Source organism: Amblyraja radiata, chromosome 4, assembly GCF_010909765.2.
Source record: "Amblyraja radiata isolate CabotCenter1 chromosome 4, sAmbRad1.1.pri, whole genome shotgun sequence".
NCBI classification, from domain to species: domain Eukaryota; kingdom Metazoa; phylum Chordata; class Chondrichthyes; order Rajiformes; family Rajidae; genus Amblyraja; species Amblyraja radiata.
Window position 1 is genome coordinate 12,369,918 of NC_045959.1, and position 18,397 is coordinate 12,388,314.

The 18,397-nt window shown below is 40.8% G+C and overlaps 1 protein-coding gene across 1 annotated transcript in view; it reads left to right on the plus strand.

Annotated features, from left to right (window-relative positions):
• Positions 1–18,397, plus strand: part of fer1l6 (fer-1 like family member 6) — a 135,023-nt gene that overhangs the window by 68,421 nt on the left and 48,205 nt on the right. The window contains exons 20-24 of the mRNA XM_033018878.1: positions 704–828; positions 7,880–8,014; positions 9,398–9,547; positions 12,112–12,222; positions 16,672–16,833. Of these exons, the coding sequence (XP_032874769.1) occupies positions 704–828; positions 7,880–8,014; positions 9,398–9,547; positions 12,112–12,222; positions 16,672–16,833 (683 nt within the window). The remainder of the gene's footprint in view (positions 1–703; positions 829–7,879; positions 8,015–9,397; positions 9,548–12,111; positions 12,223–16,671; positions 16,834–18,397) is intronic.

Sequence of the window (18,397 nt, forward strand, 5' to 3'; positions counted from 1 at the left end):
GGAAGCTGGTTGTCAGGAGGGAACAGATTTAATGAGCAGTGATGAGTGCCCAATGTGACAAAATGATAATCAAGAGAAGCTAAACGGATTGGACCTGGGAGAAGAATAAGGCTAAATTGAAAATGAAAACAGGAGCAGATGCTGGAAATTTGAAATAATACAGAAAATGTTGGAAACACTCAGTAGAATCAATGGAAGTAGTGGATGTTAATATTGTGGGCAAGATGAGCTCAGAGAGTGGTTAAAGGTAGATGAACATTCTATACAAACTGGAGCACAATCTGATCAATTGAACAGCACCTTGCCTTGTTCATGAATGTTTTATCTTGCAAATTCAAGGGCTTGTTTCAGGGACTGGAAATGGGTGTTGAAAAGGTGATATCTAACCACAAATTATTGCAAAGTGAATAATATTTCCATAATGGAAATTGCTACCAGAAAGGAAACACGAAGAGAGAGAAACTTTGCAAGATTTCTTCCTTTAAAAGGACTTGGGAATATTTAAGACACAAACACTTTAAATTAAATACAAATGAAAGGGAATGATTAAATAAAATATTTTCCCACTGTTTGGTATATTTACCTATTTATTTTCACCAGCTATAATTAGTATTGTTAATAACTGATTATTAACTAATAAGGTGCTGCAATCATAGTAGCAAAATATTTAACAGCTGTGCTTTGAATTTCTTGTATTGAACAGATGAGCATGTGTTTCAGCTAAGATGCCACATGTACCAGGCAAGAGGACTTCTGCCTGCTGACAGTAGTGGTCTTTCAGATCCCTTTGCTAAAGTAACATTTGTTTCACAATGTCAGACAACTAAGGTAAATATGATGTGCTAATGACATTGCAGTAGTTTAAAGCCTTCTATTGCTACAATTACAATGTTTAAACGACATTTAGATGGGTAACATAGAAACATAGAAACTAGATGCAGGAGTAGGCCATTCGGCCCTTCGAGCCTGCACCGCCATTCAATATGATCATGGCTGATCATCCCTCAGTATCCTGTACCTGCCTGATCCCTTTAGCCACATACCCCCTGATCCCTTTAGCCACAAGAGCCACATCTAACTCCCTCTTAATATAGCCAATGAACTGGCCTCAACTACCTTCTGTGGCAGAGAGTTTCGAGAGATTCACTACTCTCTGTGTGAAAAATGTTTTTCTCATCTTGGTCCTAAAGGATTTCCCCTTTATCCTTAAACTGTGACCCCTTGTCCTGGACTTCCCCAACATCGGGAACAATCTTCCTGCATCTAGCCTGTCCAACCCCTTAAGAATTTTGTACGTTTCTATAAGATCCCCCTCAATCTTCTAAATTCTAGTGAGTACAAGCCGGGTCTATCCAGTCTTTCTTCATATGAAAGTCCTGACATCCCAGGGTACATGGAGAGGAAAGGTTTAGAGGGATATGGCCCAAATTCAGGTAAGTAAGAGTCACTCAGGTAGGCTTCTTGGTCAGCATGGATGTATGTGTCTGACTGTAAGTACCCCACTGTTTGAGCATAACACACCATGTAACTCATTTCCTCAAATTGGCTGCCAGTCATTTTAAATAATCCACTTACTGGCTGCGTTTTGTATGGGTTTTTGAATCTATGGTGTGGGTGAGTCTATTGTTTATCCATAAAATAAGCATTGGATTTATCCTTGATAAACAGTGAAGATAATGTTACACATATATACAACAGTGCCTTCAAACCTGCAGGTTAAAACCATGTTCTGGGAAACATAATCACAGCTTTTATCCAGAAACACATCATATTTGAGGAAAGCAATGTTTTTAGAGCATGGTCCTTCATGGTATTATGTTGTGCCTTAGAACTCCAGTATCTGTTAATATTTTGTCATCTTTCCCCTCCCAGGACCTGCTTATTAATTACTCTTCATATTGACCTCTTAGCCTCTCTGCTTCATTCCTGGAGTAAGCCTGAAAACTTTTCATGTCAGTGTGCAATTCCCTTATGTTCGAGCACTAACTATGAACTCCAGTTATTTCTGTCCTTTTGACTGTTTTGTTCAATGTATTCTGCAATGTTGGTGTAGCTTCTTGCCATTCCAGTATATCCTTCCTTCTTGTGTATCCCATTTCACTTGCTTGTCTGATTTCAAGGCCTTTCGTGTAAATCAGCAGAGATTGTGATCCAATCAGTGAATTCTGAGCAACTTGACATTCTCTTCAATGCTAAGTACGCCACTTTATTCCAATCTAGTTCTTTTACAGTTCATTGTTCATTTCCTACCATTTCTCTTCATTGCCAGTAATCACACTGAATCCATAGTATTGAATTCAGTTTATGTGAAAGCTTATCATAAGTCTTTGTAGAGTCATATACTTCTTCAAAGGTGCCCCAGCCTATATCTGCCTAATGTTAGTCCATGTTGATTGTGATTTGTTGGTTGTTAGTGTCAGGTAATTTTGTAATAGTTTAATTTATCTTCTTGAAGTAGAAATAAACACATGTTTATTCAGTGTCTTTCAAGACCTCTAACCTCCCTAAGTGTTTTACATTCAGTAAAATAGCTTTCAAGTATAGATTATCTTGTAATGTAGGAAACAACTGTGTGCCTTGCTTTGTCAATAATTTTACATCATTTACATTTTAGATTACTTTTAATATATTTATATTTCTCCAATATCCATTTACTCACTGAGATTTCTTCCAACATCATAACATTCTTTGGTTATGTTTCAAATTCTTTGAAACATAAGGTCTTTAAAATGATGAGAGGGATAGACGGAGTTGACGTGGATAAGCTTTTCCCATTGAGAGTAGGGAAGATTCAAACAAGAGGACATGATTTGAGAATTAAGGGACAAAAGTTTAGGGGTAACATGAGGGGGAACTTCTTTACTCAGAGAGTGGTAGCTGTGTGGAATGAGCTTCCAGTGGAAGTGGTGGAGGCAGGTTCGATTTTATCATTTAAAAATAAATTGGATAGGTATATGGACAGGAAAGGAATGGAGGGTTATGGTCTGAGTGCAGGTAGATGGGACTAGGCGAGAGTAAGTGTTCGGCACGGACTAGAAGGGCCGAGATGGCCTGTTTCTGTGCTGTAATTGTTATATGTTATATGTTATATAAAATTCTGCTCTCTAGCATTTCTTAACTCAACATCAAATATTGAAGCATTATTTTCTTTGGGCTATTTTAACCTATTCCGAGCCTCCTGGTAACATCTTGGAGTTTACTTCTGAGGAGCTTTGGCACAGAGACATACAGGCTCTGATTCCTCATCCAGGATAGAGAGAGCCTTGATTTCATTTTTCCCTTAATCACCTTCAATGCACCTCATTTGTTGTTTCTCCTGGATGTGTTGCATTAATTGGGCAATCTTTCACTTTTGTATCAAGCTCAGAGTGCCTGGAACCCGCTGTCAGGGTTGGTGGTTGAGGCAGATATGAGAGAGGCATTTAAGAGACTTTTGGATTGGCATATGGATATCCAGAACAAGGGGTCACAGTTTAAGGATAAGGGGGAGAGCGGCATCTTCGGCCTGGATCGATCGCCTCAGCGCAGAGGGAGAACAAGGAGGGAAGAGACAGAGACTAAGACTTTTGCCTCCATCACAGTGAGGAGGTGCTTGGTGAACTCACTGTGGTGGATGTTAATTTGTGTTTATTGTATGCTTTGTTATTTATTATTATTGTGTATGACTGCAGGCAACGAAATTTCGTTCAGACCGAAAGGTCTAAATGACAATAAAGGAATCAAATCAAAATCAAATCGAAATCTTTTAGGACCGAGATGAGAAAAACATTTTTTACACAGAGAGTGGTGAATCTGTGGAATTCTCTGCCACAGAAGGTAGTTGAGGTCAGTTCATTGGCTATATTTAAGAGGGAGTTAGATGTGGCCCTTGTGGCTAAAGGGATCAGGGCGTATGGAGAGAAGGCAGGTACAGGATACTGAGTTGGATGATCAGCCATGATCATATTGAATGGCGGTGCAGGCTCGAAGGGCTGAATGGCCTACTCCTCCACCTATTTTCTATGTTTTTATGAATGAAGGGATATATGGGTTATGTGCAGGGATGTAGATAAGAGATGTTGGGCAGAGACACTATGGACTGAAGGGCCTGTTCTTGTGTTGTACTGTTTTATGTTCTTTGTTAATGCTGTTTTAGACTTGTTGTGGCATGGTCCTGTACCTTATTAATTTATCTCGAGTTAATGAGGCAGATAAGAAAGCAAACAGCAGCATTTTCTGCTGTCTAGCTCAATCCTGAAGGAATTTAATACTAACTGGAATCCCACCCCTGCATCTTCCCAACCAATCTCAGGGTATAGGTAATAATAATGATAATGGATGAGATTTATATAGCGCCTTTCTAATACTCAAGGCGCTTTACATCGCATTATTCATTCACTCCTCAGTCACACTCGGTGGTGGTAAGCTACTTCTGTAGCCACAGCTGCCCTGGGGCAGACTGACGGAAGCGTGGCTGCCAATCTGCTCCTACGGCCCCTCCGACCACCACCAATCACTCACACACATTCACACACAGGCAAAGGTGGGTGAAGTGTCTTGCCCAAGGACACAACGACAGTATGCACTCCAAGCGGGATTCGAACCGGCTACCTTCCGGTTGCCAGCCGAACACTTAGCCCATTGTGCCATCTGTCGTCCCATCTGTCGTCCCAAAACAACCATGGTAGAAACAACCAGGGGGACAAATGTTCCTTGTGTCTTCCAACGTGCTTTAGAGTTTCTCTATTGATGTGCAGTGGCTGAGCATCATTCTTTACTGCTCATTACACTCTTTTAAACAATAATTAGAACCCATTCTATTGGCTCGACAGGTCTATCAATAAATCAGTTTTAGGTCATCTGCTCCAATCCTTTATCTCACAATATATCTGCAATTATCCAACACATTAGTGAAGATGAATGTTGGCAACTATGCTTTATTCCCTGCAGAAATAGATTAGTTGAGTATCAGACATAAAAGTTTTTAGAGCCAGGGAATTATTCAGAGATGAATTTGATTTGACCAAGTTCAATTTAACTCCTGATTTCTTCATAGAAACTTTATGACATGCTTCAAAAATCAGTGTAAACTTGGTAAGTGGCGTTCTTCTGAGTTCTGCATGCATGTCTGAATCTGCACACTCCTCCTGTGAGTAAAATCCAATCTGTTCATCGCGGATTTCTCTAAGGGTCTCCAGAACATCTGCTGAGCATGATATGTCATCATAGAAATTACCTGAGATAGTTTCTTGTGGTGTTGATGGGCGAGTTACCGTTTGTGTTTAAACATTGACTACAGTTCAATCTCAAATGGGAATGATGCCCTGGAGGCAAGATGAAATAGAAGTAATGTCTTATGTTCCAAGCAATTGGCAGCTAGATGTGTTACAATGAGCCATCCAGATATGATGCAACTGTCTTCATGTGGGCTGACTAATATTGCAGGAGTTTGGAGTAGGGTTTAATGTGTCATTACTGTACTTCATTGTACTTTGGAAAAACTGTAGAGTACTATAAGTAGCTTGAGATGTTTTACAGTCAGACATTCAAACTAATGCCCAGGCCTAGGCAAATGGACTTTTCTGAATGTAGCTACAGTTCCATTTATATTGCAAAGCTTATGGAAGTCGGTTCTAATGGTACAAATGGGAATGGACTAGAAAATCGGCAGACTGGTTTAAATTCCATTTGGAATATTTTGGAGGACCAAGAAACCAAGAACCAAGAATTAACAGGAATTGGTAGCAGCTATCGTGTGTTGGACAGATGTATCCATCTGAAGGAAATGGTTTCAATATTATGTTTGGAAAGGTCCCTACCACGTTGGTTATGGTTATTGACGTGATTCCGATGAACAGATTGGATTTTACTCCCAGGAGGAGTGTACAGATTCAGACAAGCATGCAGAACTCAGAGGACTTCCACTTATTGAAGAGCAGTAAGAACAAATAAGAGATATGGCTTATCGTTCATTTTATGCATGCCATCTTTTTTCCATTGATTAATCAAACAGCTGGCCACTATAAGGTCTGTTGAATTTGGGGCTTCATTTTCCCCTGTGCTTTGTCTCGATCTCTCACCCACACAGACCATTGTTGGCTGATAATGAATACCTCAGTGGGAGGGCAAATAGATGTGGCTTGAATATTGCAAAGAGTTCAGGAAGGAATGATAATGAGCTGAACCATCAATATCCCGTCTGAATAAGGGTCTTGACAGGAAATGTCACTTATCCATGTTCTCCAGAGATGCTGCTTGACCCGTTGAGTTCTTCCAGCACTTTGCGTCCTATTTTGTAAACCAGCATCTGCTCGGAGCAGCACTAGGTGCAACTGACCATGAGCTGCTGACCTGGTAAAGCTGCAACACAGGATGACATGAACAGCAAAAGCAGTAAACAAATTGGAATTCTGCTTTTTGAGAAGGTGATATTTGTGACTGATGAGTGTTTTATTCTACAGCAGAAAGGACAACCTGATAATCCTGATCTCAAAGAGATGCATTGAAGCTGGTGTTAGAGACATCGTCATTCAGCGCTGAAACATGCCATTCAGTCCAACTCATCGATGCCAACCAATAAACCCTATCTGTTAGTCCCGTTTGCCTGCATTTGGTCTATCTCCCTCTAAACCTTTCCTATCCATGTACCTGTCCAAGTGTCTTTTAAATGCTGTTAAAGTACCTGTGTGAACTATCTCCTCTGGCAGATCATTCCATACACCCACCACTCTCTGAATGGAAAAATATGCCCTTCAGGTTCCTATTAAATCCTTTCCCTTTCACTTTATACCTATATTCTCTGGTTCTTGATTCCCTTACCCTGGGTAAAAGACTGTACATTCACCCTATTAATTGCCCTCATGATTTTGTACCCATGACTGTTCCTCCAATGTGGCCCATTGATTGAGGTTTCCCTGCTCTTGGCTTTTTAAGACAATTTGCTGTACAGTGTTAAAGAGTTTATTGTGTCAGGAAAAGAAGCATGGAGGGGCATCAGTTCCTCGCCTATCAGATCAGTTGGCACCACTGATGCCCAGGGAGGTTCAGTTTATATCTGAAGAAGGGTTTCGGCCCAAAACGTTGCCTATTTCCTTCGCTCCATAGATGCTGCTTCACACGCTGAGTTTCTCCAGCATTTTTGTCTACCTTCGATTTTCCAGCCTCTGCAGTTCCTTCTTAAACAGCATATTCTGTTCACCAAACCATGGAATGATAAAGCACAGATGTCCATTCATGCCATCACAATTGTGTTAGCCATTTAAATAATTAGCTATATAATCTCATTCTCCTGCCCTTTCCACCACGCTCAGAACCTTTCCAAACTGCCAATTAATTATTTTTTGTCCTTTAGCTATTGAATCTGCTACCCCTGAACATCCCTTAATTACTTATCAAAACACTTCATGAAATTAAACATTAACATTTATCAGATGTTTGCTCAGTATTTACTTAAGGTTTAACTCAGATTCCTGCTTGTTTTTAAAGTCATAGATCTGGTATGCCTTTCAACTGATGTGACATGGTATTGAGAAGTTGTCATTGTGATGAGAAGGCTAAGCCAATGAGCAAAATTGCTCAATTTCCATTTCTATATTAAAATCAGTAACCAAACTTTGTTAGATGAATATGTGTCAATAAATACAATACTAGTAAATCATCCTAATAAGCCGTGTGGCTCACTTATGTGCTTCAGGGAGGGAGTCTGCTATTCTAAACTGACCTGATCTATATGTGACTCTGAATTCACCAATTTCAATGACTCTTAACTCTTGGGAGTGCCTGTGATGTTCGGATCTCATGAATAAAGAAAGAAAACCTGAATGAATTGTGGTAATGTTTATTTTAAGAAGCCAAGATCAAAAATCTCCCATCGTGTCTTTGTCTTGTGGATTCTTTATAGGTTATCACTCAGACTTTATCACCTACATGGAACCAGATGCTCTTATTCAATAACATCCACCTCTATGGTGAAGTAATGGAAATCAGTGAGGATCCTCCACTTGTGGTTATTGAGGTTTATGATCAAGATGCTGTTGTGAGTATGAAGTGTTAATCTGCAAGTATCATAGATAAACAAACCTCGAGGCTTTTGTTGTTTGCATTTTGTTGACTTTAGTTCTTTATCAATTCATAATTCAGTCTCAAACTCCAAACCAATTACTGACTTCCCTACAAGCAACCAACACTAGTTCCATTCTTCAGCTGATAACGCATTATCCTGTATAATACATTCTCTCGGCTCTCCTCTCCCACGTCCAAGAGGTGTTTGCTGTCAACTGAGATGTTGTAAGGAGCTTGCTGTGCAAAAATTGGCTGCCAGCCTATAACAAAGTATTTCATTCTCAGTAAAGTGTTCATGAGGTTATAAACACCATGATATAACATTCAGACACAAGGAACTGCAGATGCTGGCATCTTGAGCAAAACTCAAAGTACTGGAGGAACTTAATGGGTCAGGCAACATCTAGGGAGGAAATGGACAAGCAAATTTTGGTTCTGGACCCTTCTTCAGACTCAAGTGACCTGCCCATTCCCACTGGATTGATTGATTGAAAGATACAGCGCAGAAATGGGCCCCTCAGCCCACTGCAACAATTGATCACCTGAGACACAGGAGTTCTTTGTTATCCCACTTTTGCATTCACCACCTAGGTGCCAGGAGCAATTTACAAAAGCCAATTCATCTATAAATCAACATGTCTTTGGGATGTGGGAGGAAACCAAAACACCTGGAAGAAACCCACGCAATCGTAGGGAGAATGTGCAAATTCTCTACACAGCACCCAAGATCAGGATAGAACCAGGGTTGCTGGAGGTGTGGGGCAGCAGCTCTGCCAGCTGCGCCACTGTGACTTCCAGATGCTGCCCGGCCCGCTGAGTTCTTCCTGCTCTTATGTCCTGATATAAATTAAAGTCCTTCTTCTTTCCTTACCATTGACATGGATAATTATGCATGGGATATCGAGTATTATCTCTTCTCGTCGCACAAATCCAATCATCATTTGATCAAGTATTTGCGTGTTTTTTTCATTATTGATAAACAGTATTATTGTAAAATACAATAATTTATTGATCAAGTCATTCAACAATGCATTTGCAAGCGCACATGATTATTGGATTTATTATAAAAAAGGACACAAGGTGGGTGGGGGGGGTAACGTACTGAGTCAGGCAGCATCATGGATAGGTGACATTTCGGGTTGGAAACTTTCTTCAGATTTATTATTCTGCTGAGAACGATCTTCAAATTAGTATTTCCAGTAATTATTTAACATCAATTAATTTGTGTCTCTGGACACCACGTAAACTGGCCACCAACTTGTATCAGCTCATTTTCAACCTAATGGATTATATTGATTGAAACCTATGTTACAACCTTATAAATATTGGATGTTCTTGTATGCACCCTTTATTGCAGGGTAAAGCAGAGTACCTTGGCAGCACAGTGGCTCTTCCAGTTGTGCAACTGGTTGGGCAGGCTTATACTCCCCCTGTACTTCAATATTACCCAATGTACTGTGGCAGTGTACCAGGGGGTGAGCTACTTGTCGCTTTTGAACTCCTGCAGGTATGGATGTATTAGTATTCACATATAATTCCACCTCGTTCAATGCCTCCGCTTAAAATGCTTCTCTGAATACAATGCTTGTTATAGCTGTCAAAGCCAATATAGTGGAAGCACACCATGTATGATGCTCAATAAAGGGACATTAAAGCTTAAATAATAGAAAATAATATATAGTCACTTTTGTAACTAAATCTGCTGATACTTCACACAAGAGCCTGGTTATATCAAACTAGATGGTAGAGGAGGAGCATTTAGATAATGTGTGTCCTGATAACATCAGAAGGCAGTGGGCTCAGTAATCTTTAGGTCTTTCTAATGAAGTATATATTTGGTGACATCCAGATGAGGTACAGTCTTCTGAAGCTTTGCTGAAGGAATCTGTATGGTTTTACTGCCTGTTGTGTCTATCTTCTTCTTCTTGCATATGGCGTGCACAGCCTGAAGTTGTTGGACAACTTGTTCTATTTGATCTTATTTGATTGTGCACGCCGGGTTGATTGCATTTGTCGAAACAGGGCGGACCAGGTGAAGGTTGCAATCTCTCACCCCTCTGTTGTGTTTATGGTGCCTTTTAAATCGGCCTTCTAAAGACAAGACGATAAATGGCAGCTTGAAGGAACTTCTTGTGATAACTGAGGCCCATTCCACAATGCTTAAAAACAATATAAATCTATACATTACGAAATGCATTAAATTTCAAGAATCTTTGAATCTTCTCAGCATTATGGGGGGAAAAAACCCTTAAAAATACCTTTAAAACACTTCAAAGCTAAATACTAAAAAGAGTTCCAACCTTCATCTCCAAGTGTTTCCAGGTCCCTCATGACATTTAACCGAGGAAGTCGCTGATCCAATACCAATGGGCCCAATGACAAATATTAATCTCATAGCTTGTGAAAAATTCAGCTCCTACTCTACGGGTGATTTGTAGAGAATCTCAACGTAGAATTAAATGATACTCTGTAATAAAATCTACAACGCCAAATAGGGAAGACTCAGCATTGAACCTAAAATGGCACATTAACCTTAAATTATTTTCATGGGTGCATAAGGCATAAAAAACGAAAGCTTCAAAGAAAACCTGCCCCTCAGAATAGAGTACAATTGATTACTGCACAGTGGTAATTTGAAATGTATGCATTTTATAGACTGAACCAAGGCAGTTAGAAACAAATATTTAATGATGTTCTGTTGAATGTATGAAATGTAGAATTTGAATTGTAATTTTTAATTTATTGCCAAAATATTAAGTCAACCCCTCAAACATTTCTACGAAAAAAGAGGTAGTTTTGAATATCCAGGATTTTAAAGCAACATTTTAAAAATTAAATATTTGAATTACAATGTAATTGTTAAACCAAGAAAGAGGAATTTATGGAAATTGCTCTATCATGATATTAACCCATGGATTCAGTTTGTGAAGAGATGGGGTTGAATCGTGAGAGGCTGGTTGTCATTTCACTTTCATGCTATAAATATTTGCCTCCACTGTGCTAATGCATGTGTTAGGGAGTCACCTTGGCTGAGAGGTCTGTTTTCCAGAAGGAATGCTGTATTGCAGGTTGCAGCAGCAGGTGAAAAGTATTCTGCTTCTGGTGGCATGGGGCATCTGATCCCTTGAAGAATACATAGAAACATAGAAACATAGAACATAGGCGCAGGTGTAGGCCATTCGGCCGTTCGAGCCTGCACCGCCATTCAATATGATCATGGCTGATCATCCAACTCAGTATCCCGTACCTGCCTTCTCTCCATACCCCTTGATCCCTTTAGCCACAAGGACCACATCTAACTCCCTCTTAAATATATCCAATGAACTGGCCTCAACTACCTTCTGTGGCAGAGAGTTCCAGTGATTCACTGCGTGAAAAATGTTTTTCTCATCTCAGTCCTAAAGGATTTTCCCTCTATCCTTATGCTGTGACCCCTTGTCCTGGACTTCCCCAACATAGGGAACAATCTTCCTGCATCTAGTCTGTCCAACCCCTTAAGAATTTTGTAGGTTTCTATAAGATCCCCCCTCAATCTCCTAATACAATTTCCAAATGGGGATATTAATCTGATAAACAATTGTAGACCAGGAGAACTGAATTACACCTGCTCCCTGAAGTTGTTGCATTCTTTCACCAGCCACGTTTCCCTGTGGCCTGCATGCTTGTCAGCTTTTAACTCACAAAGCAGTTTAAAAGTTGAGCTACTGATCTCAACTGAAATAGGGAGTGGCTTTTGCCCCTTGTCTTGCCGCCGTGCAAGGCAGCTGAGTTGAAGACAAGTTTGGACTCAAGTTTTAAAGTCCCCCACCCTTTCATTGTTAGTTAAGATTCAACCTGTGGTTTCGTAGGTTGAATTTAATGCAGAGTTTTCAATTTCCCTTTCAACATGATTTAATTAAAAATGCTCACATGATAAACACTCCAAAAAGGTAAATGTGATGAAAACAGGTCAGCTTATGGTGTTTATTTCAAAAGGTTTTAGCTGGAGAAGGAATGTGGGATTGGATAGTATTCATTGCTGTAATACATGGAATGATCACCATTTTTTTTCTATAAATTACCGGTCCTCAGCTGTCTGATCCAGAAGGTAAAGATCTTCCTCCTGTGGATGAACCAGATGCAAATCAGGTTTTGCTAGTGCCTGCCAACATCCGTCCAATCTTGAGCAAATACAAGGTGGAGGTATGTTGTACAATGGAGATTTCGGAGATTGCAGCGGTCCTGACTGTGTGTGTACTCTGTTTGCTGTCAGTCTAAACCTTCAGAATCATAGATAATTTACAATGTAATAGAAACCATTTGGCTCATTATGTCCATGGCAGTTAAAAAAGAGCTACTCATTCATAATCTCCCCCCAGAGCTCAGTCCATAGTCATCTCTCCTCAATCCAACTACTGTTTAGGTGTGTGAGAGTTTCTGCCTCTAAAACCCTAACAGGAAGGGAGTTCCACATCCCTATCAACCTGGGTAAAAACATTTCTTGCTCATCTTCACTCTAATTCTATGAAGCATCTGTAGAAGTTGGTAAGAGTCATTGGAGACATGTCAAACTTTCTTAATCTCCAGTGAAAGTAGAGGAGTTAGTGTGCTTTCATAGAAACATAGAAAATAGGTGCAGGAGTAGGCCATTCGACCGTTCGAGCCTGCATCGCCATTCAATATGATCATGGCTGATCATCCAACTCAGTATCCCGTACCTGCCTTCTCTCCATACCCCCTGATCCCTTTAGCCACAAGGGCCACATCTAACTCCCTCTTAAATATAGCCAAATGAACTGGCCTCAACTACCTTCTGTGGCAGAGAGTTCCAGAGATTCACCACTCTCTGTGTGAAAAAAGTTTTTCTCATCTCGGTCCTAAAGGATTTCCCCTCTATCCTTAAGCTGTGACCCCTTGTCCTGGACTTCCCCAACATCGGGAACAATCTTCCTGCATCTAGCCTGTCCAACCCCTTAAGAATTTTGTAAGTTTCTATAAGATCCCCCCTCAATCTCCTAAATTCTAGCGAGTACAAGTCGAGTCTATCCAGTCTTTCTTCATATGAAAGTCCTGACATCCCAGGAATCAGTCTGGTGAACCTTCTCTGCACTCCCTCTATGGCAATAATGTCCTTCCTCAGATTTGGAGACCAAAACTGTACACAATACTCCAGGTGTGGTCTCACCAAGACCCTGTACAACTGCAGTAGAACCTCCCTGCTCCTATACTCAAATCCTTTTGCTATGAATGCTAACATACCATTCGCTTTCTTCACTGCCTGCTGCAACTGCATGCCTACTTTCAATGACTGGTGTACCATGACACCCAGGTCTCGTTGCATCTCCCCTTTTCCTAATCGGCCACCATTTAGATAATAGTCTGCTTTCCTGTTTTTGCCACCAAAGTGGATAACCTCACATTTATCCACATTATACTGCATCTGCCATAAATTTGCCTACTCACCCAGCCTATCCAAGTTACCTTTCTGCCTCCTAGCATCCTCCTCACAGCTAACACTGCCCCCCAGCTTAGTGTCATCCGCAAACTTGGAGATGTTGCATTCAATTCCCTTGTCCAAATCATTAATATATATTGTAAATAGCTGGGGTCCCAGCAGTGAGCCTTGCGGTACCCCACTAGTCACTGCCTGCCATTCTGAAAAGGACCCGTTTACTCCTACTCTTTGCTTCCTGTTTGCCAGCCAGTTCTCTATCCACATCAATACTGAACCCCCAATACCATGTGCTTTAAGTTTGTATGCTAATCTCTTATGTGGGACCTTGTCGAAAGCCTTCTGAAAGTCCAGATATAACACATCCACTGGTTCTCCCCTATCCACTCTACTAGTTACATCCTCGAAATTTTTTATAAGATTCGTCAGACATGATTTACCTTTCATAAATCCATGCTGACTTTGTCCAATGATTACACCACTTTTCAAATGTGCTGCTATCCCATCGTTAATAACTGACTCTAGCAGTTTCCCCACTACCGATGTTAGACTACTGGTCTGTAATTCCCCGTTTTCTCTCTCTCTCCCTTTTTAAAAAGTGGGGTTACATTAGCTACCCTCCAATCCTCAGGAACTACTCCAGAATCTAAAGAGTTTTGAAAAATTATCACTAATGCATCCACTATTTCTGGAGCTACTTCCTTAAGTACTCTGGGATGCAGCCTATCTGGCCCTGGGGATTTATCAGCCTTAGTGAAGACGCAACCAAAGTAGTTATTCAATTGGTCCGCCATGTCCTTGTTCCACATGATCAATTCACCTGTTTCTGACTGCAAGGGACCTACATTTGTTTTAACTAATCTCTTTCTCTTCACATATCTATAAAAACTTTTGCAGGTAGTTTTAATGTTCCCTGCCAGTTTTCTTTCATAATCCATTTTCCCTTTCCTAATTAAGCCCTTTGTCCTCCTCTGCTGGTCTCTGAATTTCTCCCAGTCCTCTGGTAGGCTGCTTTTTCTGGCTAATTTGTACGCTTCACCTTTTGCTTTGATACTATCCCTGATTTCCCTTGTTATCCAAGGATGCACTACCTTCCCTGATTTATTCTTTTGCCAAACTGGGATGAACATTTCTTGGCTCTAACATTTATATGGTTGGTTTAGGACAAATTGTTGGTGATATTTGTACCAGGGAACTTAAAGCTCTTGATCATCTCCACTTTGGCACCATTGATGCTGACTGAGTTGTGTACATCACCCCATTTCCAGAAGTTAATAACTAGCTCCTTCATCATGTTGACATTGAAGTAAAGGCTGTTGTCTTAACGCCAGGTTACTAATCTCTATATCTCATTCCTGTACTCCATCTCATCAGAATTTGAAATCTGGTCCATGATAGTGATATAATCTGGAAACCTCTAAAAGGAGTTAGAGCAGAATTTGGTCATACAGTCATTAGTGTACATTGAGTATAGCAAGGGGCTGAGAACGTATCCTTATGGGGCACCAATAGACAATAGGTGCAGGAGTAGGCCATTCGGCCATTCGAGACAGCAGGTAGACCATTCAATGTGATCATCCCCAATCAGTACCCTGTTCCTGCCTTCTCCCCATATCATAGAAACATAGAAAATAGGTGCAGGAGTAGGCCATTCAGCCCTTCGAGCCTGCACCGCCATTCAATATGATCATGGCTGATCCCCTGACTCCGCTATTTTTAAGAGCCCTATCTAGCTCTCTCTTGAAAGCATCCAGAGACTCACCACTCTCTGTGAGTAAAAGTGTTTCCTCGTCTCCGTTCTAAATGGTTTACTCCTAATTCTTAAACTGTGGCCCCTGGTTCTGGACTCCCCCAACATCGGGAACATGTTTCCTGCCTCTAGCGTGTCCAAACCCTTAACAATCTTATACGTTTCAAATCCTAACACGTTAACATATAGAACAAAATGCACATGGTTGGGTACTGATCCCATTATATGTAAACAGGTAAGAAGCTTCCAGTGATAAAAAAAAGTGTCAACAGTAATTAGCTACTGCTCTCTATCACTGAGTCTTTTGGATGAGGTTTGCTATTTTTCCTTGGATTTCATCGACTTTTATGTTTTTCTGGCACCTTGCTAATAGGCATACTAAAATCCATGTTGATTATATCAAGAACACTGCCCTCATTGACCAGCCTTGTTACCTGCTTTGAGTCCCTTCTTCTGACCTTCTGAAGAAGAAGAAGGGTCTCCACCCGAAACGTCGCCTATTCCTTCTCTCCATAGATGCTGCCTCACCCACTGAGTTTCTCCAGCATTTTTTGTCTACCTGCTGAAGAATCCAAACAATCATTAATAATCCCAGTCTCCTCCCTAGAATTGCGGAGTGAATTCTTCTCTCCAATGTTTAATGCCTTCAGATGGATATGTGGAAGCCTCTGGGCAGAACCACCGCTTATATTGAGTGGTGCTGAGCACTGAAATAACATCTGAAGACATTTTAAGAGATGGTATGCTGCATGTCCTTGAGACACCATGAACATATTATTGTGTAATAGGCCAGAATTATTGTTTAAATATGCGGATTATGGTTGAACAATAAATATTAGCAGAGTCCTCAGAAATTTGCTCCATTCTATGTAAAAACGCTCTAAACCCTGCCAATAATATGTTCAAAATCTTCCAGATCCTCTTGTATTTCACGCATCTACCCCTACCTTATTTGTATACACATTCCAAAATTCCCTATTCTTTGATGGCTGAATTTAGCGCATATTTTAAAGGTTGAAAGGGGATCTTATAGAAACTTACCAAATTCTTAAGGGGTTGGACAGGCTAGATGCAGGAAGATTGTTCCCGATGTTGGGGAAGTCCAGAACAAGGGGTCACAGTTTAAGGATAAGGGGGAAGTCTTTTAGTACCGAGATGAGAAAAACATTTTTCACACAGAGAATGGTGAATCTGTGGAATTCTCTGCCACAGAAGGTAGTTAAGGCCAGTTCATTGGCTATATTTAAGAGGGAGTTAGATGTGGCCCTTATGGCTAAAGGGATCAGGGGGTATGGAGAGAAGGCAGGTACAGGATACTGAGTTGGATGATCAGCCATGATCATATTGAATGACGGTGCAGGCTCGAAGGGCCGAATGGCCTACTCCTGCACCTATTTTCTATGTTTCTATGTTTCTAAGTTGTTTGTCATGGGATATGATTTTTCTGCAGGTGTTTTTCTGGGGTCTTCGTGAACTCAAACGAGTGCAGCTCCTCAATGTGGATCGACCCCAAGTTTTCATTCAATGTGCCGGGTCACTCATCAAATCTTCCATCATCCAGAGTTACAAGAAAAATCCCAATTTTACAGTGCAAGCAGAGAGTTTCGTCGTGGTAAGTGGACAACCAACTGAATTCAGTACGTATTACTTTCAAAGGTGTAAAATTGTAGGGCTGTCCCAAGAATTTTACCAATTCCTTTGAGTCCCAGGAGACATTAAACCAGCTGAAAAAGGCAGGATATCTGTGGAGATCTGATAAGAATTAACAGAATATGTCAGGAAGATGCCCCAGATATGTCCAAAGACCAGACATGCTAAGAAGTAAAAAGGATTTACCCTAAAGAATGGAGTATGGAAGTTGGTATGCTATGTTATGTTGGTGAGGGCACATGTGGAATATCGTGTTCAGTTTTGGTTACCCTGCTAACGGAAAGATGTTATTAAACTGAAAAGGGTGCAGAGGAGATTTACGAGGATGTTGCCAGGTTTTGAGGGTCTGAGCTATAGGAGGAGGTTGAACAGGCTAGGACTTTATTTCTTGGAGCATAAGAAGATGAAGGGTAATCTTTTAGGTGGTGTATATGATCATGAGGAGAATAAATAGAGTAGATGCACAGATTTTTTTACCTAGAGTAGGGGAATCAAGGATCAGAGGACATAGATTTAAGGTGAGAGGAGAAAGATTTAATCGAATTCTGAGGGGAACATTTCCACACAGAGGATGGTGGGCATATGGAATAAGTTGCCAGAGGGGGTACTTGAGGCAGTTACTATAACAACATTTAAAAGACATTTGGACAGATACATGGATAGGATAGGTTTAGAGGGCTATGGGCCAAATGCGGGCAGGTGGGACTAATGTAGATGGGGCAGCTTAGTTGGCATGGGCAAGTTGGTCCGAAGGGCCTGTTTACGTGCTGTATTACTATGACTTTATAGGAATTGGTTCAACATATATTTCAATGCCAGGTTTTCCTCTTTAGAGCAACAATGTATCTCTCTAATTTGCTTTTAACTGATTGTTCTGCTGGGCCAATGTACCTTTGGAAATATGTAGCCAGGATCAGTTAAATGATCTGATCTCTGTGACGGTGCAGCAGGCAATAGCAGGAAGAAACCCTGCCCTAATACACCCAGTCCAAGGATAAGCTAAGGACTCTGAAATTTGTGTCCATCCCCCTTCAAATGTATGGATTCAGGCCAGCTATAGCCAGCAGACAGGAATAAAAATACAAATACAATTGGGACCGCCACTTGCTGTGAAATGTCAGCAGAGTGATGCTGAACTTGGCATTGGCTCTCAGTAAATATTGGTGAGTTTGGGACGTCTGGGAGAATAGAGATGACTCAAACTTGGTGGCTAAGTTCTCCTAGTGATTTCCTGCTGTTGGTCCCCATATGAAATCCAGGGGTTGAGCTGAAAAGTTACCAGAGCTGGGGAATATCCCGGTTGAAGAGAGACAGTTAGATTTAGCTCTTAGGGCTAAAGGAATCAAGGGATATGGGGAAAAAGCAGGAATAGAGTACTGATTTTAGATGATCAGCCATGATCATATCGAATGGCGATGCTGGCTCAAAGGGCCAAATGGCCTACTCCTGCACCTATTTTTCTATGTTTCAAACCTGCATCATTAGTTTTGACACAGGAAGATTGATCCCACTCATTTCAAGAGTGG